The 22,710-nt window shown below is 40.5% G+C and overlaps 1 protein-coding gene across 3 annotated transcripts in view; it reads left to right on the forward strand.

Moving 5' to 3' along the window:
* Positions 1–22,710, forward strand: part of PELI1 (pellino E3 ubiquitin protein ligase 1) — a 48,006-nt gene that overhangs the window by 20,526 nt on the left and 4,770 nt on the right. For 2 of the 3 annotated variants that reach the window (XM_010706455.3, XM_010706454.3), the window contains exons 2-4: positions 18,537–18,681; positions 19,129–19,258; positions 21,671–21,772. In XM_010706455.3, the coding sequence (XP_010704757.1) occupies positions 18,611–18,681; positions 19,129–19,258; positions 21,671–21,772 (303 nt within the window). In that variant the 5' untranslated portion in view covers positions 18,537–18,610. Of the gene's footprint in view, positions 1–9,482; positions 9,621–18,536; positions 18,682–19,128; positions 19,259–21,670; positions 21,773–22,710 lie in introns of those variants that run through there. The other variant, XM_003203691.4, reaches the window with a different exon arrangement.

The following is a 22,710-nucleotide window of genomic DNA, read 5'->3' on the forward strand; positions in this document are numbered from 1 at the left end:
AAGTTGAGTTTTCTCTCGAGCTGTTTCTCAAGGTTCAGGAAGGAAGAAGTCTGTAGTATATTAACAAATCATTTTGGTTTGTAAATGACCGGTTGCTGTAAGCCGTACAAAATTATTTCCAAACTCTGTAAAGTACAGCTGTGTCAACTGTTACCAGTTAAAAATGACCTGTAAAAACCAAAGCCATTGCTAGAAGTGAATTTGCCAGTGTAAGGTATTCTGCATTTGTCTCTGCGTGTCTGAGAAATGCATGAAAAGGTAAAGAGATGTAAAAGAGTTTTCTTTCATGTATGAGCTCATGCAGATCTGTAGGCTAATCTGTAACTGCTCAACTGCAGCTGGTGTGAGGCTTCTTCAGGCATTTTTGAAGTATCCACAGGGATTCAGAGTCTTAGCTAGGATGCAGCTTTAACATGCATTTCTTGTGGGTTTGGGTTTTTTGTTTTTTCCAGAAGACTTTCTGGAGTTGTGTTGCTTGAAAACATTTTGTGGGAAATAAGTAAACCTGCATTGGATGATGAGAAATATACTGAGCTTGTGTCCCCCAAATCTCAGTCCTACAAATATTACCAGTTTCTAGGCCGCTTGTTGTATGTTTGCTTTCAGACAGAATTCCACTGTCTTCAGATGATCAAAGAAGAACTTGTTTGTCTCCAGGAGCACCTTCCTCACTGGTAGAATTAAGAAGAGTCAAATTGCTATCTCACGAATGTAATTTCATTAGAGTGAGTGACGTGACTGGCCACCCCGGTAAACGCAAGGGCAGGCCACGAAGCTACCTGCTGAATGGTTGGTGCTGTGTAGCAATGAGTGCACACTGACTACTGCTGGAAGGTGTTCTGGGTGCTTCTGAAAAACAGGTCCTGCCTGAAAACGCTTGAAAATATTTTGCCTTTTGAGGACTTGCTGGTGAGTGTGCTAACTCAAAAAGAAAGCACTTGCCTTATTCAGCTGGATAGTTTCTTTTATTTGACAGTCACATTTTTCTTTGTAGGTAGTCAATCGTAAACTTGAGTTATAGTTGAAAGTTTCAAGGTATCTCCACATTCAAGTGTTAAACACAACTAAGAGCTATACTGTCAGGTCAAAGTCACTTAAGTGCTTGTAGAAGAATGATTTCTGCTCTCAATCTCTTTGGTTTAGTCATTGTTTGGTCTTTTTTTTTTTTTGTGAGAATATGCACAGTAGTACCAGAAGTTCTATCTCAAAAGACTATCCATAATACTTTAATGGTTGTGTTTTTGAGGCCACAGCTATTCCCACCATACCATCATTGCTGTAATAGTATTTTCTTGCTTTCTTGTTGAAATTTCAAGAAAAAGCTTGAAGGTTTTGTTCCTCTCTATGCTCTGTCCCTCTGCAAAGTTGTGCTTGAATTGTTGCTGCACTGAGAGTGGTAGAAAAGAATCCAGAGCACCTACCAGCTCTTGCTTTGTACATGTGGACAGTGCACTGGATTCCTATCTCAACCTAAGGGTAAAATTTAGGGAAGGAATCCCTAGCACTGACTTCTTACCAGTACTGGAGAATGACCTGCGTATTGCTAAGTGTTAGTGCCCATGTGAGGTGAACGAATGGCTGTTGCATCCTCTTGAGTGCAACTGCCTATTTTTATAAGCAGCAAACCTCTTAGCCAAATTGGATTAGAAGTGCAGGAAGTGAAGTATTGCTCCTCCTTAAATATAGATAAGGAGGAAAAAAATGTATTATCAAATAGCATGAGGTTTTTTTCTCTGAGCCATTACAAAGTGGGAACTGGTAAGTGATCCAAAGAAACATGAGGAGGTGCAGAAACTGGAAACTTGGTCTGTTTGCATTGCTGGCTGTGGAAGGATAGTAACAAGAAAATAAGTTCATAAAATTAGTTTTGTGTTTATGTATAGCTACAGGTGTTAGCATACAAGCTTTCTAACCTTATTTGTTGAGATACAGCTTTTAATGTATTTGGAAATACTGAAATACAGTGTTATTAGAAACTTATATGCGTGAAGAAACCAAGTCTTTTCTCTCAGATCCTTGCTTAATGTATCCTTTCTTCTGCACCTGATCTCATATGACGTGATTTAAAATATTCCTAGAAAGACATGCTTGAATGTCAGAAATATGGGAAACTGCAGCCCAACTAGCCATTTAACTTGTGCGTGGGGCTGCAGTATGTTCTGTCAGGTCACTGTGGAACATTGATGCTGGGCTTATAGGGGGTAGGCAGACCTCTGACATCCACCCAGAGGTATGTAGGTCACACGCTTTTATATGTAAATGCTGGAGGTGATATGTTTAGGAAGAGATGTGTTTTGTACCTTACACGAAGGCTGTTTGAAGCTTGAAGAGAAGGAGGAATAGAGCAAGATTGTACATCAATTAGCTGTAAGTTACCAAATGTTCATGCATGAACTACAAACTTGGGATGTTCTTGTGCAAGATGGAGATTATCCAACATGTCTGTTTGTTGTTTGTTTTACTAGAACAACAAATGAACTTACAGTTGAAATGCTGAGTGTCAGGAGTGTAATAACAGGGTGGTGAGAAATTAAGAATAAAGCGGAGAGAAACTATTGGATGAACTTGACTTTCATACTTTACAACTTCTCAAAGTGGAAAAGTATATGCCTTGTTTTAAGATAGTAATTTTTGTAATGTGGGAGTTGAATAGAAACTGTACTAAATAGTTTTTAAACTCTGTCCTTCCTAAGATTTGCTTGAAAGTGAGTTTGGAGAGCCAACATCTCATAGCTGAATTTCCATAACTGAATACTTTTGTCTATTTTTGGTCTATATGAAATGGTTTTTTTCATACTAAAAGTGAAGTAAAGATGTGTGAACGCTTCTAGCAACATGCTCTCTTAACTTTCTCTGAAGAAGTCTCTGATCGAACGATCTCACTTCGTGGGAATGAAAACTTACAGGTATTGCAGGTTCAGCTAGTCCTACTAGCAGGTACCTTTAAGTTTTGCAAGCAGGAAAAATACATAGTGGAAATGAATTTGAATTGGGACTCTGTTTCTTAATCTAGAGAAACTAATACCTGAAGTTCAGTGAATCCAAGTTCTGCTCTTCAAAGAACTCACAACTCACAAAGTTCTTTGAGGAAGTACTTGTCTGTAGCCAATGTTAATTGGATTTGCAGGTATGGCATTTAGTTTGCAAGGTTTTCAATGTCCAGAAATATTCCTGGAGAATTAAAAAACAAAACAAAAACCAAAAAAGACCCCTCGAGGTTACTTTCTTGGATAGAAGCCCAGTGCAACAACATCTGTATGCTTCTGACTTAGCAAATTGCTTACACGAGTTTGACCTTTTGGGAAAGTAATGTTCTCTTCAGTATTAACTTCTCTGCCTTGGATTTTGGGAATCTGGTACTTCAGATATTTCAGACCATTCTTGAGAGGCCAGACGAAGGACTGTCTCAAGAGCAGGTAAAATCCAAAATGTCTTATTTGAGCAATGATTGCTGTGAATAAAGTTCTGTGATGCCGATGCTTGCGCAGTTACATGGAACGAACTTTTCTTGAAGTGATATTGAAGGGATGTTGTGGCTCTCATCCTTTCAAATGCATAATTAGCCCACACAATCTTTGGTGTGTCTACAGTGAGCTCTCTGCAGTAGTTCTTGCTAAACATTTTGCTTCAGGCAAATGGTGAAACAAACTAGCATAGGAAGGCTGTCAACAAAGATGAAGCTCCAGATTGGTTTGGAAGTCTTCTTTCATCTGCAGTTCTCTGCCATTCAATATGCTTTTCCTGTTTCCCAAGGGAAGGCATGTCTTGAGGGGCCATTTCATGCTTAAAGCTCACAGTCTCTTGCTGTAATAACTTGACATCGGGGAAATGAGCTTCTGCTCTGAGCAGGAGGTTGGACTAAATGACATTCTGGGGTCCTGGATTATCCTGTGATTCTGTGAAGTTCCTCATAAGAAAGAGATTGACTCAGCCTTTTGGAAACATACAGGCATTGTTCTGATTTTTGGTGCATAATGAAGAAGGGTAAAGGTGACAAACCTGTAGTACCAGATGGCTTATTTGAGGGAGACCTGAATTTAAAATCTCGTAGGATTCTCTTGTTTTGAATCTCAGACAGAAAATATTGTTGATATCATTGGAAACTTTCGGAGTTAGCTTTTGTTATTATATTTTACATCATATCACTCCATCTAGAATCAGTGTAGAATTAGAACTAGGATTAATTCTTGACTGACTGTTTTGTCAATAGTCCTGCCAACCTGCAGATGTTTCTTCAGTACTGCTGGAGGTTCCTTCAGCTTACAGTAAGATTAACTGTGAAATACGTTCTCAGTCCAACGATGAGTAATCTAGAATGCACTCTTTTTGGTGGGGTCTCTCCCCAGCAGGAATTTGGAGGTACTGAACGGATAGAATGCCAAAGGCCACATGTGCCTGCTAAAATAGAAACCAGCCTTGAGACAGTGGGCCAGTTATGCTTTTGGTCTGCAAGATGGAATATGCATTGATGGTAACGTGCTGTACTTAAATCAACGAAGGGCTTTCTCAGTTCACCTCAGGAGGAGGCGCACAAATCTCTAAGAGTGGAACAGGACTTCATAAGAGGTGTGTGCTATGTTCATCCAATGGCTAAGGATGACTCAAGCCATGGGAAATGCTTCTTGCAGTGTAATTTATAGCTTCTGTGACTAGACTAGGTTCTTGCAGGTTCAGCAATGGATTGCTCCACAGTTGCCTAAGACACACCATGGCTGTTGGATGACCAACGTTGTAGAGATGGCAGATCTTTTTGGAAGGAGAGTTTGATGTGCCTTAACTTGAGATTCTATTTGGGACTCTTTTACTTACTGTCCTGCAAATCTAATTATCCTCTCCTGACCCCTTCCAGAAGTGGTCAGTATGGTACATAAAGCTGTACCATCTATCCTTCACGTTAAAACAGCATGAGATAGAGCAAAGCATTCTTCTCTGAAAACTCTAACAATGGACCTTTGTTTGCTTGGCCCTTGAAAGAATTTTCTTCTTGCCATTAGGCACCACTCAGTAGTGCAGGGAATTAGGTCATTTCCTTCCCTCCTCCTCTTCCTGCAGATTACTCGATTAACGTTTCTATTGTATACTCTAATTAGCATGTTCTTGGCTTCAGGCTGCTTTCACCCCTTAATCTCCTTAAAACACTGTAGTATGACTTTATTAACTATATAACATGGGAATTCCTCGCGCAGAGATTACGTGTGGCGTAACACAATGAAAGATTAATGGGACTGGTAAGGCAGTAATCTTCCATCCTTTCTTTTTACCCTGTATACCCGTAATGGAGCCAATACTTTCCAGTGCATGGGAACTGTCTTTTTTGGAGTATCATCAGCTCTGGTCATAGCTCAGACTCTGACTCCATGGGAAACAGAGGTAAGGTGGTGTATAGTGCATGTTTGGCATTCAGTGATGAATCTATTTCCCCTTGGGACTGCTACAGACCTTGTTCTTCCAAGTTTTTGCTCATACTGTTTCCTGTAGTCCCTTTTTCCTCGTTATCTTATGTGCAATTGATTTTGAGCATTTATCCTCTGTTGGGCTTTAATTTCACTCCCTGTCTATTTACTTAAAAAAAAAAAATTATCAACAGTTGTGTGTTTAAAATGTCTTTCTTGAAGCATTAGGATACTGATCAGGTGAACTCTGGGATAAGACATTTGCTACTCTTCTTTCTCAGTTGTCCACATGTTAGTGGACATAGCATTGCCCTTTATCCATATCTTCAAGTCTTCTGTCTTTTTTAACTGGTACAGGTAGAAGTACATTCCTCTTAAAGCTCATTTTGAATGTCATGTGGAATCACGTAATTATATCAAACTGTACAGCATCTGCTTTGTGAGTCAGATAGAAGAACATGACGATTACAGCCCTTTTTCTTTAACAACTTCAAGAAAAGAACCTCCCCTGCATTTAAGCATCACTTCATGAAATTAGCAGTGATATCTTGAGCTGCAGGTTTCATTGTTTTGATCAAGCATGGTTGGCAGCATCTCTTTTTCGGGGGAAGTCAGAGCATGCCTGGTGAGAGCACACATAAGGCATTTGCTTCCAATCCTTGAAGCAGAGCACAGTTCTTATCTGAAGTAGAAATCATTAGACCTTCTCTTAATAGGAGTCAAGAACAGAGGAGAGAAGAGCATGGCTATGAATAAGCACAGGCAAGCAAATAGTATTTTAGAACTTTTGTTCTAGGTTTTTGTCTGGCCACTTAAGTGTGCTGGAGTAAAATAAACCCAGATAGCCCCCTGCTTTAAGTTAGAGCATGATTAGCTGTGAAAAAAGGATTGTGAAGGGTATGGCTGCTAGCAGACTATCCTCAGGAATGGGATAGATCATAGATAATGGGGGGGTAGGTGGGATGTAGGGAAGTTAATGGGGATTGTCACATGTGGGAAGCTGGGTTGACCAAGCAGAAGATATATCCAATGCTGCAGTTGCTCATTCTCCACCTTTTATGGCTGCAGCATAAGGTAATCCACAGGTTTATTAACCCGGGCTCTGTTTAAATTAAGAAATAAAATAAAGCTCCTGGAAGCCAATTAACATTAAGTTCTACTTTTCAGACTGAACTCTTTTGAAACAGTGCTACTTAAGCCTTGTGACCTTTGTGAGAAAAGTAATCCAATCTAGAAATGTTCATGTCAATGTAACTGATCACTGCAGTTAAATGAATGCACTGCTACAGAGCACCTCTGTATTTTTTGTTGCCATGCCTGTATGTGTAGTGATGCTAATGCAGTTATGATGTTTTAGGGATTGCTTGTTTGTTTTTTAAACAGCCGTCATTAATATTAAAGCTCTTAGCCTTATAAGGGCCAGGGCAAAGTGTAAAATACTTGAAGGTGATTGGGATTAGACAGCTCTTCCACCATAATGCAAGGTGCCTTTTGAAGGCTTTACTTCATTTCTTTTCTCTGGAAAAGCTAAGCTTGTGCACCAGAAGAGTGAGAGTACTGATCTTGGCAGCGGAATGGGAGGGGGACCAAGTTTGAACCTCAAAATGTGGCTCTATGAGTTGCTGCCTTTACTGATGAGATTCACTTGGAAGGTTCTGATCTTGTCACTGGCATTGGTGCAGCTTGTTTACAGAGTTAACTCACAAATGGATTTAAGAAACTAATTTGAGTTAAAATAGTTGGAGTCTGTGTTGATTTTTTTTTTTTTAATCGCTTTATCAGCTTGGTAATCTGAGAGCTGTGATAATGGCCATGCCATCTGAGATCAGTATTGAGCAGCATGTGCTCTTTGGTGGCCAGAAGCCGAGAGCAAAGTGGGAATGATAGAATTTGCACATTGATGTTTCTATAAAGTGCTCCTCTGTGCTTGGTGATTATGAGTCAGTCACTTCTGCTGTGCTTAGTAATCCATGATAGGGTGGGAGGGAGCATGGTTGAGCCTCCAAACGGTTTTATTATCCAGAATATCCCTATGGCAGGGAGTTCTGAAGTTTAGTTTTTCAGATGACAAGACCAGCACAGCCTTACAGTATTACTTTGAGGAAGGTTAGCTGTGGAGTACAGGTGGAGGAGAGAGGAAAAGAACCTAAGCATTAACCTCATTCTCAGCAGTGAAGCTTACAGATATGGAGTTGCAACGTGTGCTGCATCACAGCATTATGAACCAAAAGCTAGTTTGGCAGCGGTTAGCTCTGGGTGCTCCCATCTAATGCACCTCCCCATCATGCCTTCAGTTCTGCTGGTGCAGCTGTTTGCACAGCCGTGCTGTGAGCTGAATTGGGAAACAGATCCAGCTGAAAAACAAAGTGAGTAAAACAACTTTTGAAAATGCAGACAGCTTTGCTGTGAAGCAGATCAAGTAAACCAATCCATGAAGCTGTGTTTGCAAAATTGCAGTGGTGCAGTATGCTATTAGAAAAAGCAGCAGAAATATCATCAACAAACTTGTTTGAAAGACAGACAAAATCCACCAACTCTTTTGAACAAAAATATCAGCAGCCTGGGGGGCCTGGTGGATGGAAAAACTTAACATGAGCCAGCAGTGTGCTCTTGCAGCTCAGAAAGAAAGCAAATGGAATCCTGGGCTCCATCAGAAGAGGGGTTGCCAGCAGGGACAGGGAGGTGATTGTCCCTCTCCACTCTGCTCTTGTGAGGCCTCATCTGCAGTGCTGTATCCAGGTCTGGAGCCCCCAGTACAAGAAAGACAGGGAGCTGTTGGAGAGGGTCCAGAGGAGAGCCACGAAGATGATCAGGGGGCTGCAGCACCTCCCCTACGATGACAGGCCGAGGGAGCTGGGCTTGTTCAGCCTGGAGAAAAGAAGGCTGCGGGGTGACCTCACTGCAGCCTTTCAATGCCTAAAGGGAGCCTACAAACAGGAGGGGAACCAACTCTTTGAAAGGGTAGATAACTGCAGGACAAGGCGAAATGGTTTTAGTTGAGGGAGGGAAGATTTAGAATGGATGTCAGGGGGAAGCTCTTTACAGAGAGAGAGAGGTGAGGTGCTGGAACAGCTGCCCAAAGAGGCTGTGGATGTCCCATCCCTGGAGGTGTTCAAGGCCAGATTGAGTGGGGCCCTGGGCAGCCTGGTCTAGTATTAGATGGGGAGGTTGGTGGCCCTGCATGTGGCAGAGGGTTGGAGATTCGTGATCCTTGAGGTCCCTTCCAACCCTGGCCATTCTATGATTCTGTAGCGCAGCCAACTGTAGATTTGGTTATGCCAGTCATCAGCCTGAGTACGCCTCATTCGAGGCAGGGTAACTGTGTAACAGCTTAGTTCATCACAACTACATTTTAAAACTTGATGTAAATGTTTAGCTGCTGCACTGGATCTTGCAGAAGAGGAAGAAGGTTGGTATGATCAGTTCTGCAAGGTAGTGACTTGGAAGCTGTTGTAACTCAATCACCGTTTTACACTTCAGGCATTTAAATGATCCGACCCACTGGCTTGATGCAGTGATTTCAGAACCTGATCTGGTGCATGCAGATTTACCTTTCTGGATGTGCATCCTGTAGGAACAAGCTGTTGCAGCATCATTGACCAGATGAGTCCAGTATCCAAAAGCAGCTATGTGCAGGAACGTTGTGCATCCAGGACTACTAGTAGCAAAAACCAGGCTGGCAATACCTGAAGACTTTCTTCTGTTTTAATTCTTAGTGTATTAAGAAATTGCTTTGTGTAGGAGGTGAGAAAAGCTAGCTGGGCTAATAACTGCTGATTTAAATAAAAAAGAAAGGTATAGCATGCACGGGTACAGTTATGTAAGAGGAGCTGTGAAGGAAATAGAACAGTGATTCTCAGAGAGCCTAAACTGAAGAACTGCTGGGGGAACTGGGCTGCAGGATAGCTTTCAACACACCCTCTAGTTCCTTTTTTCCTTTTTGGGGCTGGAGAGTGATGAATTTATGGCATGACAAGCAGGATGCAGGCTGTGACTTCAGCCAATGGTGCGCAGCACGGTGGTGTTTACCTAGCTGACGTAAGGCAGGGCCAGCCTCTGTTTAGTCAGAATGCTTACCCACTGCCGAAGTAAAAGCACACAGCAGAGGCACTCAGTCTGGCAGTTGCTGGGATTTAAGTTGGTGGATTTTGTCTGTCTTTTAAACAAGATACAAGATTTTTTTTCTTCTCCACGGAGTAGAAATCTTGAAAGAACAGAAGAATACTGGTAAGTTCCCTGTGTGCCATCTCTTGTATGTTCTAACGTTGTGTTGTTTCAGTCTTCTGTAATAGCCTCCTCAGTTGCATGGTTCTCCAGAAGGCACCTGAAAGCCAGTTTGGTGATGTGGCTGAGGGGAAATCTGAGAGCAGGCAATGTTTGTGGGCTGCTTCCCCACCTTGAATAGGAAGAGATGCTCAAAGTGCTGCTTGTTCAGAAGGAGTCAGTTGCTTTTCATTGCAGGAGCAGAGCAAGATGCCTATTATGAAATTGTACCATGGGGGATTTCTCACAGAGCTGTTAAATGTCACTGTTGCCTAAACCAAAAGAGGCTTCAGTGCAATTGTAACTCTAATGTTTGCGAGGTGAAATGATGGGCTGTGTGGAAAAGCTTTAGTGTAATACAAGCATCTGTTTAGCTGCTGCTTTGGTACACAAACTGCCTCGTCAGGAAGTCAGAAGCTCAGAAAGCAAAACAGTAATGTTCAGGTCTGTGGAGCAAGATGTCATTGTGGTTTTGTGCAAGTGCAGGGTTCTCAGCTACTTCAGGTGCGTTGTACAGTAGATCCTCCTGTGCTCAACCATCAAGGTATAACAAGCTCCATCTGTTTGTGTAATGGTCCTTTTAAAAATGGAACACCTATATTTTGGTATAAACTCTTAATCTGTATAGGGAAGTTGTGCTGCGCTCACTGAATTGCTGTGAGCGTTGAGACTACTTATTTTTGAGGTAATAGTGTGTAATTTGTCTGAAGGCAGTAAAGAGTGGGGATTCTAAGGGATCCTGAGTGCAGAGTTCTGTGTCAAACCATTAGACCTTACTTCTGCCACTTCATACTGGCACTGTACAAAGTTTTTCATTTCCTGCTTCTACTTTCACCAAGCACTCTGAAGATATAAATAGATAGTGCCGTGGTTAATGAGCACATAACACTGTTTTATCAGCATGCCTATTGTACTGTTTTATGGCTTGTATAAATGATTTCATACCCAGATTTTCAAATAAAGATAAAAACTCCCTTTTTAATTTTATACAGAGTGTGTAGTAACTGTCACAGTGCGAGCACAACCAATCTGCAGGCTGGTCTTTGTAAGTAGCCTGTACAAATAACTTTTGTCTGGTGGCTCAGCCAACACAGCCAGTGCATCCTGCAGTTAGTTACCCTAGTGCTGAGAGTATTAAGAAAGGAAAGTCGTTTTTTTTTTTTAAAGTAACCAGTAAGTGAACATTGTTTGAGCTTTTATGCTTTGTCGCTGGTTTCTGACAGCTGACTTGGTGCACATGGGTGGTAAGGGTGCGTGGAAAGGCACCAGTTTAACTGGTAAAGAGCCTTTTCTTGCTAATTAAGGTTATGGATAATATTGCAGTGACAGCTTTAAAATAGCCACCCTGTGCTAAAAGACAAATGTTTTCAGCTTCCCACACACAATCTGAATTACATCAGTTATAATCTGTAGGAGGATATCATGGTTTCCTCAGGGGAGGATCAGCTGTTACTTTTCGTAACTGAAAAAATGCTGGATTTCTTTTTTTTGAGAATATTTTCAGAATTGATTTTTGTCAAACTGTTGAGGTGGATCATTAGCTGTTATATAACTCCTTCAGTTTTAATATGCCTGACCCTGCTCTGATCCCATCAATGGCAATTCAGAATAACGGAGCTGAAGGTAGCGGAGGTCTGATTGAAATCAGGCCACTGTACTTAGACAGATTTTCCATCTTCTGAAGAAGAATGTGATTTTTGAGCACCGTCATAAAGTACAAGTTTTCCTATAGACACCTATAATAGAAGCCTTGTTCTAAAATGTTTGCCTGAACAAGTGCTTGTACTCTCAGTATTGTTTCTGAGCTTCATAAAATTGCTAAGAGCTGCTTTGGTTTGCCTCTGTGATGAAAACAGCACTTGAGGCAGCACACTGTGTGGCAACCCAACTAAATTGCTGTTTCTTTCACTGGAAAGGGTTGGCTGTAGTTTTGGTGCAAAGCAGTAGATATGCTCTTGTGTATCAAATTAATGCCCTTTTGGAGTTGTCTATAGGCAATACGTTTTTTTTCCACGTGCTAAGACTCTTGTATGACATGTTTCCAGGATTACCAGTCTATCAACAGCAGATGCTGGTGATAAAAAGATGCTTTCATTCTGTTTAGGAGAATGAAAAATCCCTGCATTGAGACTTCACTGATGTTTTCAAGACAGAGCAGCAGACGGTTGTTTGCACTGTTTTGTGCTTGGTATCCGAAGTGGGAGAGGCTGCTGCCTCATTTCAGGATTCGGCCTTGTTGTCTTTTCAGTGCTTTTGTATCATAAAATGCTCTTGTGTATATAGTGGATGACTAAGCTTATTCAGAGACAATATAGTGTAAGGAAAGAAGAAGTCATTCAAAAGCTGGTCTGGGCTAAATTTCCATGCTCTTGAGGCTTTTTCTACACTTTTTTTTAGGTGCTTAGGCATTTCTTTTCCTAGAAAGGAAGAGAAAATTAATGACCCTACTGTAGAAAGGAAAAATAGCACTACTGATCTGAAGTGACAGTGCAACTTGAATACTTAACAGCTGTTTTGCAGTACCTTTCCCATGCATCTGCAGTGCTGTAGAAAGAATCTGACTGATCTAGAAAGTGAAATATAATCAAACTTGCTGAACCTAAAGTTCCAGGTATGTGTGTGAAGGAAACATGAGCTTGTTTTTAACTGGGAACTGGGCGAAGAGTGGAAACTATAGCTTATAAACACGAAACTCTCCTGTGACTTATCTGCTCTTTTACCCAGGCAGATGTTCCAGTAAAAAAAATAAATGAATAGAAGCTTTTAAAAAGAAGTCAGTTGAAGGAGGGTAACTTCACAGTGATGATTTAACCATCTCATACAAGAAAGTGATTTCCCAATCTTTGCCTGCCCTCAGAGCCATAGTAGTGCAAGGAACCGATTCCTTGCTGCTCACATAGAAGAGTAGGGGCATTATCAGTATCAGTTAAGTGACACTAATTCCAAAGACAAGAACATCTCTGTTTCAGAAAACAGGCAGTCACTTTGAACCATGACAATTTGTGAAGGTACTGATGTTTCAAGACTGAGAAATGAGCCACTCATGCAGAGTGATTCTATGTGATGATCCAAAATGTGCTGCTACTCCAGCTATTTTGTGTGTAGTGCTGTAAACTACTGTGCTAACAACTGTGTTTCCAAATCCAGCAGCCTCGACTCCATGGAACTTCTAATCAAGAAGGAGATGGTCTGCTGGAGATTGGTTCTTTTATCTCTCTCCATTTGCTTATTGCCTCTCCGTTCTTTTCCACTTGCAAGTATCTTCATCTTGAGGGACAAGTATTATACACAGACTTCTAGTGTCATGGTTACCTTAACTTTGATGTTCCAGTCCTTTAAATATACAAGTCAGGGTTTATCTTTGAAGGGTTAAGGAGCACTTGTGCTTTAGTTGGCTCTTGAGAAGGTGCTGGGTTTCCTAAAATGGAGTTCTAGGACTGGAATTAGGCTGGGAGGTTGTGTGCTCCAGTCTCTCTACTGTCTACTTGGGGCAACCCTAGATCAGGTTATTCAGGGCCGTGTGCTGCTGAGGTTTCAATATTTCCAGCAATGGAGGTCTTGCAGCTGCTCAGGACTTTTTTTTTTTTACCTCTAATTGCTCATCATAATTTCCTGTGTTTGCAGCCTATTTGTTGCCTCCTATTTCCATCACTGCATACCTGTGAGAAGAGTTGGGTTTTGTCCGTATCCTCCCTGACTTAAAGCAGAACTGCTGAGTGAAGAGCTGCATAAGACAGTTGCAAGGGTTGTAAATGGAGAACTACAAATAGCAAACTGTATAAAAAATGAGTAGCTAAGCTGTCTTGTGCTTTATTTCTGTAAGGAAAAAAAAAAACCCATACCCTAGAATATGTAGATACAGAACGTAATGATAATATAAAAATGGAAAAATATTCATCTTTTGCATCTGAATCAGCATATTTTTAATTTCCTCATTGACAGAGGACTTCTTTTTATATAGTGAGAGTGTTTTTTTTTTTTTAATGCAGTATTTTAGAAAAGGGCTAGTCTGGCACTAGCTACAGTTGCTAACAGCCTATAATGCTGGCTCTGTGTTTAGAAAATGATGGTAATTTATTACAAAGAGACTTTTATTCTAGTATTTTTAGCTCACAGCAGAGTGTTTAATGAATCTCTGCTTGGGCTCATTGAATTTATGTTCTCCCCTCCCCCCACCCCATTTTAACCATTGAGATACTAGTATTCTTGCTGCAGTTTTAAAAACCGTTCTTGGTCTACTAAATAGCAAGCTTATTCACAAGGTGCTCCCAGTGCAAACAGGATTGGAAGGCTCTCTATAGAAGCCAGTACAGACTAATTATGAATGTAGTCTCATGATCAGAAAAGACAGTGGAACGATTGAACATAGCTGGTAAGTTAAAGCTGGTAGTTCAACCAAAATTCATTACATCTCTGGGTTCCCCACTGGAAATGGTTTGTTCAGAGAAAGTAGACTCTTGTAACTTGCTTCTGCTCTGTTTTCATGTGCTCAGAGGCTTAAACCTTGAGGTAATAAGTGAAGACAAATGTCAGATCATAGAGTGGCTTAGGTTGGAAGGGATCTAAAGATCATCAAGCTCCAACCCACCTGCTGAGGCAGGTCAAGCCTTCTCTGTAGGACTCTTCTTAGTGAGTTCTTTTCCCAGGCTGTATGCTTTGCCCCAACCCAAGTACAACACCTTGCACTTGGCCTTGTTGAACATCATTAGGTTCATATGGGCCCACTTTTCAAGTCAGTGGCATCCCTTCCTTCTGTTGTGTCAACTGCACTGCTCAGCAAACTTGCTGAGGGTGCACTCAATGCCATTGTCTGTCACTGATAAGGAAGTTAAAGAGTGCCAGTCCCAAGGTGGACTGCTGAGGGACTTGTGCCCAGCCTCCACCTGGACAAAGAGCTGTTGACCACAACCCTGACATTCCTGGCACAGATCCTGATGTTCAGTTGGACTTGAACTGATATATGTATGTCTCTAAGTGGCTGAAGGCATGTTAGATTTGCAGTGCTTAGTGAGTCTGAGTCTGTTCATTATTACATGCTGCAGCAGCACATGGCTTGCTAGGTCTGTCTCCAGATTCAGAGATTGGTTTTTGAATGTCACAGGACAGAGGACAATGATAAGGCTTTTCCTTCCATACAAATGTTGTCAGAAATATGTGGCTTGCTTTCTGCAGTAGCAACCTTTACCCTGTGTGACTCAAGTGAGTATTTAAGAACAAAAAGGTGCAAGTTACCTTCCACAGTCTTTCTCCTGGCTACAGAGGAACCAGTTTTAAGAACAACAAAGCGTTGTTTATGAGTTCTTCCTCTTCTATTTTCCTGCTTTAAGACTGAAAGATGCCAACTGGTACCCATCATATTTTTTTTCTGTGTGGAAGTTGCTTTACTCGCAAAATCTCTTTAATTATATAAAGGAAGGCTGTGTTCAAGGATGTTGAAGGAATTTTAGAATAGTCTCTTGTTTGGGACTACCCCAATGATGACAAATCCACTGATGGACAGATACCCCACTTCCAAATTAAAGGTCATGGCAAAAAGCTGACTTGCTTGTCTTCAGTTCAAGCAGCCAGTTGCTCAGTTGTATTTGGGTACTACAGCACCAGGTTGACTTCTTGATGTATTTAATTAGCTTTTCATAGCACTTCCATGAAGTCTGATGTAGTATTCTAGAAATAAAAGCCAGGCAGATCATTCTGTAAGAACAAAAGACCCATTACTGTAAAACTTAGTGATTTTTTTCTGGAACAGCTCAAGAGCATTCTGTTCTATAAGTTCCTGTATGCTGTATCCAGCTTTAAAAGATCCACAGGCCTTCTCTGTTTCAGAAGTGGGGTTGTTATCCTGTGGCCTAATCGACTCATCTGCTATGAGTTGCAACTGGAGTAGTCTTGTGAACCTCATTGGAAGAACGTGATCAGCATTTATTATTTCCAGAGGGTAAAATGTCTTTGTTTTGAGTACAGCGCATTGGGCAGATCATAGTGTGAGAAGTAGCATTGAATTGAATTGTACATTGCATTGAATTGCTTAAGGTCTCTGAATTTAGTATGTGCCTGAACTGAAGTTACTGTGTTAGTAGTTAGAAGAGTGATTTGTGCAGCCTGTGGAGGTTCTGATGTACTTGAGAAAAAAATCAAGTTCCACCATTCAATCCATGTTTTTGAAAAATGTAGAAGCAAGCTGTTGTATTACTTGGAGCTCTAAATTTACATTTTTGGGACCTTCATCGAGTCAAATAAGAAGTGGGTTTCCTCTGTATGTGCTGCTCCTAGAATAAACCTGGCTGGGTTTATTTAAATGTGAAACAACAACAAAGGAAAGAGCATTAGTGGGAGCTGAGTGTCAGATGCTTGACGCTTTCTTGTATTAAGACTTGTTGCACAGCTAAAGGCAGGCACGTGAGCTTCTCTCCCTTTTTAATTTCTGCTCTGTCAGCTCTTAAGAAGAGGTCACTGGCCACCAATTTGGGTGGTGCTTTCAAGTAGAGTCTCCCTTCATTGTTCATGTGCAATTACTTTTACCAAGACTCAGAAGCTGCCTGACTTGGAGATGCCTTTTGTTTCTTTAGCTTTCCATGAAGTTGTTCACTCAGCTGGGGAAGTTTTTTGCACTGATGTTAGAGATTAAAATTATTTTTAATGCTTGCCTCCTCCCTCTCTCTGTGTGAATTGATGAGCTCTTTTTTTTTTTTTGAGGAATGTAGAGTAGGATGGGTATCAAGTCTTTTTCTATCTTTTTTGATAGTATTTACTACTCCTGTGCTGTTTGCTAATAGATGGCATAACAGATTTCATAGTGCTTCTTCTCAGTTGTTAAATGTTAATTCAAAGGACAGACAGTGTGTACTTTCACAAAGAGATGTGAAGTGCTGCATGTGAATATGTGACGACCAAGTTGAAATTACTTCTATGTGGAGAAGACTGAAGTGAGGACAAAAGACTGCTGTGGAGATTCAAGAGGAAAACAGGTTAATTGTGTAGGGAGGAGATAAAATCATTAGAAACTGGATTTTGAAGACAACATGAGTAACTCTAATGCAAGAAAACTTTACAGCAAAACAAATGCTGAAATACTGAATTTGGTGGTACAAATACTTCATAGAAAATTATCTGTATATGAATATAAGGATATAGATTTCTACTGACTTAAGTAGGAATATTTGATGAAAATACATGCTGCTTATTACAAAATGAAAATACAGGAGAGCAGACAGGAGACAGATGTTGCATGGTAGTGCTGTAGAGTGCACTTGTACATCTAGCAGTGGGTCAGGACATGTTATGGTAACGTTACATGTGTGCTTAATGAAGGCTTTATTTAGCTTATAATTTCAAGTACTGTACAGTCCAGAGTACTCAGGCCAAGAGCAAGGAGAAAAAAAATGGAGGAAAAAAGAATGAAGGTAGATGAAAGGTTTTGGTTTAGTCTTCTGGCTGTGTTCTGCAGTCATCGCAGCAGAAGCTGTGAGAATAGTAAGATGTGTGTGTTTGTGTGAAGCCCTCCTGGGTACATGGGATAGCATTCAAGAGGGCAGAAAGGAACATATTGAGGGCATTAAGGAATATACTGATTTCTGAGATAACGTTGTGGCAGGTTGCAAGTGGGGGTTTGTCTGCCTATGCTGAATGAGAAATGCTAGCTCGAGAAGGGCCACTGAAGGCCAAGTTTCCCCATGGTGGAGCAAAGAGAACTAGGGGTAGAGATCAGGTCACTGAAGGTGTCTTTGTTCCAGATGCTGAACAAATGTGAGCAGGATGGCAACCATGGTCACATTTTCTTCTCTGCTAGGGCATACGGTAGAGGGTAGAATGATACAGTGGTTTCTTTTCTGTGTAATATCTACTTCCAGGCAGAAGAAAGCAGAAATACAACATTATTGTCATGATTAAAGTAGATCACAGGATGTGAGAAATGTTGTGTGGGCCAAAAATGTTTGTTTGAATGGAAGGCAGAATATTAACAATCCGTACCAAAAATGCAGAACTAAAAAGCTTAATGGTTTTATGAGTCCGTAGGAAAGCTTGGTCTGGAAGAACCAAGGGAATAGTCTTGTTTCTTTTAAGTGAAAGCTTCAAACAGGCTAGTGTTGGCTTTACTTGATACGAAACAAGTGCTGTGATGGGTACGCTTCCTCTGGAGCATCCTCCTCTTTGTAGGGGTGGGTCAGTGTCTGGAAATGTTCCTAATGAGAAGGTGTAAAGAATGGTACTATGAAGTGATCCTGAAAACAAAATAGGACCAAAAATTACACTCCAGGAAACCACTCTCGTAAAGAATTGATCATAATTTTTACTGGAGATCTGTTTCAAAGAGCTGTTTGCATCACTTCTCTCTCTGGTCAGGCAGAGATCACGTTGCATGCCCCAAATTCATATGGTAGACTCAATATGTAGTTGTCTGACCACTTTCTCCAATCTGCCAACCCAGAACTTTTCAGTCTGGGAAAAAGCTCTGAATCAGACGCTTTCCATGACAACTTGAAGCTCTTTGGTTAATGCACCAGTCTTGTTTTTCCTTTCAATTTAATCCTTATTAGATTCTGCTTCTTGATAGCTGAACGAAACATGCTAAGTGAAGCTATATACAATTTATACTAAAATTATACTAAAATAAAGCATAAAGGGAAACAATGTTTTATCAAGGCTGAATGGGAATTTTCTAAAAACACTTGTCTGCTCGTGTAATTGTTGCAGGCAGCACAGCCTGAATTGATGTGTCTTCATGTGATCTTTTTAAAGTTATTTCAAGCAAAGCCAAAACATGGGAAAGCAGCAGGTGCAAAATAATGTACCTTCTGTATCAGGAAGACCAGAAATAAGTGTGCAGGTTGGTGTAATTGATAGATTTGACTCTCTTACATTTCATTTTCTTTATTTTTACAGGAAATAATGAAAAAAGTGTGCCACAACTCTTGATCAGTGACCTGAAGTTTGAGAAGAAGTCACTAGCTAAGCTCATGTTTTCTCCTGATCAAGAAAATCATCCATCAAAAGCACCGGTGAAGTATGGTGAATTGATCGTTTTGGGGTAAGTGTTTATATTTGCTGGAAGTGAGAATGAAGGTAGAATTTCAGGGCCTGCTCAAAGCAGTTTTCTGCAGGTTGCTGTGAGAGGTGATGTGATCATGCTACCTTTCACTTTCATACTGTGTCTTGGACTCCTTTCATATTTTATCTAGCAAGCATTGAAATGAATCCTTTCTACTTGTTGATAGTAGTTCTGAGATGAATCTAGAGAGCATTCCTTGCTCTGCAGTCTTTGAGTGCATGTGCTGTGGTTCTGTAGGCATGTTTCAGTACTTTAGTTACCTATTCTCTAATTTAAATACGTATAACTAATTTGAGATCTGTAACTTTTTAATACTGTACTAGTTAAGAAGACTTTGTGTTTAGAATGAAATTTTTTGTAGGTCTGCACCTCTTGTGGTTGTACATAAATATGGACTTCATTATTTTTCTATCCTTTCTTTTATAGGTACAATGGGTCACTCCCAAATGGAGATAGAGGAAGAAGAAAAAGTAGATTTGCTTTATTTAAAAGGCCCAAAGCAAACGGGGTGAAACCTAGCACTGTGCATATTGCCTGTACCCCTCAAGCAGCAAAGGTAAGCTTGATTAGCCAAGTCATAGCCTCACCGGGGGATGCAGTGCGGACCAGTTGCTTACCAATGCAAGTGAGCTGATGGGTGACATCAGGACAGGGGGCTGCCTGGACTGTAGTGACCATGCAGTGGTGAAGTTTACTTTCAAGGGATATCAAACAGGCAAAGAGTAAAATCTGGAAGCTTAATTTTAGGAAAGCCAAATTCTATTTCTTCAAGTAGCTACTTAACAAAACTCTCTGGGAATCTGTTCTCAAGGGTAAGAGAGTGGAACAGACCAGTCTGGTCTTAAAGGAAGCTTTCCTGTATGCATAAGAGCTCTCTATCACTGGGTGTAGGAAGGCAGAAAAGGAAGGCAATAGGCCAGCATGACTGAACTGTGACGTGATCAAACTGGAGAGCAAGAAGAAAATGCACAAGCAGTGGAGGCAGGACAGGTAACTAGGAGGAGTATAGGGATACTGCTAGGTGTGTAGGGTTGGTGTCAGGAAGGCCAAAGTGCAACTGGAACTGGATTTGAATAAGAAAGGCTTCTATAGGTATGCAGACTGGAAAAGGAAAGTTCAGGATGGTATACCCTGTCTGATGAGGCAGGCTATTAACAATGGACAAGAAGAAGGCTGAGATATCCAACAACACTTTTGTATTGGTCAACAGGCAACAGACTCTTTAGCAGGGTCTGTTGTAATAGGACAAGGGAAAATGATTTCAAACTAAAAGAGGGGATGTATGGATTGGATATAAGGAAGTCTTTTTACAGTAAGTATGGTGAGGCACTGACAGGGGTTGCCCAGGGAGGTGGTGGTGTCCTGTCCCTGGAGATATTTGAGGTCAGGCTGGACAGGTCTCTGAGCATCTGATGGAGCTGTAGGAGTCCCTGTTCATTGCAGGGGTGTTGGATTAGATGGCCTCTAAGGGTCCTTTCCACTTGGAAAGATTCTAGGATTTGTGTGATTAAGTCTTGTTTCTCCTGGTGCTGTCTAAAGAATTCAGTGAAATCCATGCTGAGATGAAAATAAAAAAAGCATGAAGTTCTGACTGTGAAAAGAATGATTCATATTTATTCAAGGATTTTTGGTACCTGTCAGGTTTAGCAAGAAACCATTCACAGTCTTTGACGTATCCAGAATGAAAAATGCTTGTTTTTGAAACACGAACATTCAAGACCCAGTCTTGTCATGTAAAACCTTTTATTTAGTTTTCCCTCCAAATTTGCTACAGACATTTGTTTCAAACTTCCTGTGTTTGCACTCATTCATGCTTTTGGGCTAAGCTTGCTTTGTATAAAGCTGCTTTTGAAATGATCCTTGATCAAAGCTCTGTTTGTACTTCCTACTCAGTCCAGTGGGTAGGAGTTCCCTGAAGATGAGGACAGGTGGTTTGGCAGGGCACATTTTTTTATGGCTGGTAACCAAGTTCAGAGTTCCCTTTAAGAAGCAGTGAAGAAATGGCCTAAATCCTGAAGTTGAGTTGTACTTCATGTCAAAACTCAGGCTATTATAGGTAAGGTATTACCATGAAATACTACTTTATTGTGGTGTTTCCGTGTATGTGCAATTATGTTCAGTAGTAAGAAGCAGATCAGTTCCACTAATACCAGTGGAATTCAAGAATGCATAAACATTCTTATCTAGTTATTTAGAGAGATCCAGTATGTGCAAGATCAGGCCCTTGGACAAATTCAATATAGTAAAATATTTGATTCTGAAAATAATTCAGTGCTTAGAAATATTGATTCCTAGTTTAATACTTATCTTTGCTGATAGTTTATGGTCTTCAAATAATAAGTGCTACCTGGAAGCACTTCACAGAAGTTTGTTTGTTCAAATAGTTTTAGTTTTGCTTATGCATAACATAGAGATTGCATAAATCTCTAGAATGAAAATCTAAACTAACTGAAGCCTAGGCTACTTTGCCTCAGCATGTGTAAACTAGGTAAGAGTTACTAGCACTCCTTGTAACTTCTTTGTCCGTGTGGCTTATTAATCATCAGTGATTTTAAAATGAACTTAGATATGTTGTTTTTTTTTTTTTTAAATAGAATGAAGTCTGTAAATTTTTATCACTTTGCTGTTAAGAAGTTCAGGCTGAATTGAGTTTCAGCCTTTGCACTCAGTTTTATTCTTTGTGTCAAAGCCAGCTGTGCTTTAATATTAAGCATGACTAATAATCCATCTTGATTACATTTATTTTGTGGCAGCGTGCGGTAAAGAGACCAGTTTGGTCTGTTGCTGAATCAATCCTACAGCTTTTTTTAATGGTGAGGACTGGTTTTTGTCAAGTCTAACTACAGGTGTGTCACTAATGAGCATCTGACTTAATGTGTCCATTGAGCAGAAAAGAGCCTGGCTATATTGCCGCTGTATTAAGTAGATTTATTGTTCACTGGTGCAGTAATTTCTTTTCTTTCCACAGGCAATAAGCAATAAGGACCAACACAGCATATCTTACACTTTGTCTCGGGCCCAGACAGTAGTAGTTGAATATACCCATGACAGCAACACAGATATGTTCCAGGTATGTGAATTAAGTGATATCAGAATGTATTCTCACCTGTGCTGGTTTTCAATGAGACATTATCTCAACATGCTTTTCTTTTCACATTGTTACTTTCTGCGCTTTATTCTTCAGAGATGTTTAATTCTGTTCATTCCCAAGGCCATCACATATACAAGGCTGTGTATCTGTGCATCTCTTTTAGGTTCACTTGGTCACAGGCAAAATATGTTTCTGCAACTAATGCACAAAATTATGGTTTTGCTGTTGACTGCCACTCTGCCAGTCACTTAATTTTGTAAGGGGGGATGAGACACAGGTTAAGAGTAAAGTGCACAGTTCTCTGAAGCACTCGGAACTTTGCTTCCAGCATTCATGACTTGGGATCAGCCAGTAGGAGGGTAGAAGAAATGCAGTGTAAAAATACAGGGAAAAACTTCTAACACAACCCCAGAAATAAGTTTAAAGTGGTGGGAAATATTGAGAGAGGCCCACTTCTAATGTACTATCAGTTTAGAATAACTTCGTAGGAGTTTCCTGTGTGTATGAAATTGAACCACAAACACATTTGCAGCTGTGTTCACTCATACCTTATTATTTCCTGTTTTTCTCAAAAGGGTTTTGTTTCAGATTTTTTGTTTTGTTTCTTCTGATTCCTGGACTGATAGCACATTGATTTTCCTTGTACTTAATGTAAGGCAAGGAGTTCTGCTGTCACAGCATTTAACTGTGACGACATTGCAGAATCTAAGGAGGTAGGAGGTGTTGGTATGTGGTGAGGAAGCTGTATGCAACTGCAAATATCTCCAACAGCAAAAGGGCTGTAACAAACTAACTGCAGCATAAGCTGCAGTTTAAGTATTCTCTGTTCAGGCATGCTATGGCATGTATTCTGCTCTTAAATTACCAGTGGTGATCCTTGTGTACTGTTGGGTTATCCTGTCTAAGAGGAAAAAAAA

This window comes from Meleagris gallopavo, chromosome 2 (genome assembly GCF_000146605.3).
Source record: "Meleagris gallopavo isolate NT-WF06-2002-E0010 breed Aviagen turkey brand Nicholas breeding stock chromosome 2, Turkey_5.1, whole genome shotgun sequence".
NCBI classification, from domain to species: domain Eukaryota; kingdom Metazoa; phylum Chordata; class Aves; order Galliformes; family Phasianidae; genus Meleagris; species Meleagris gallopavo.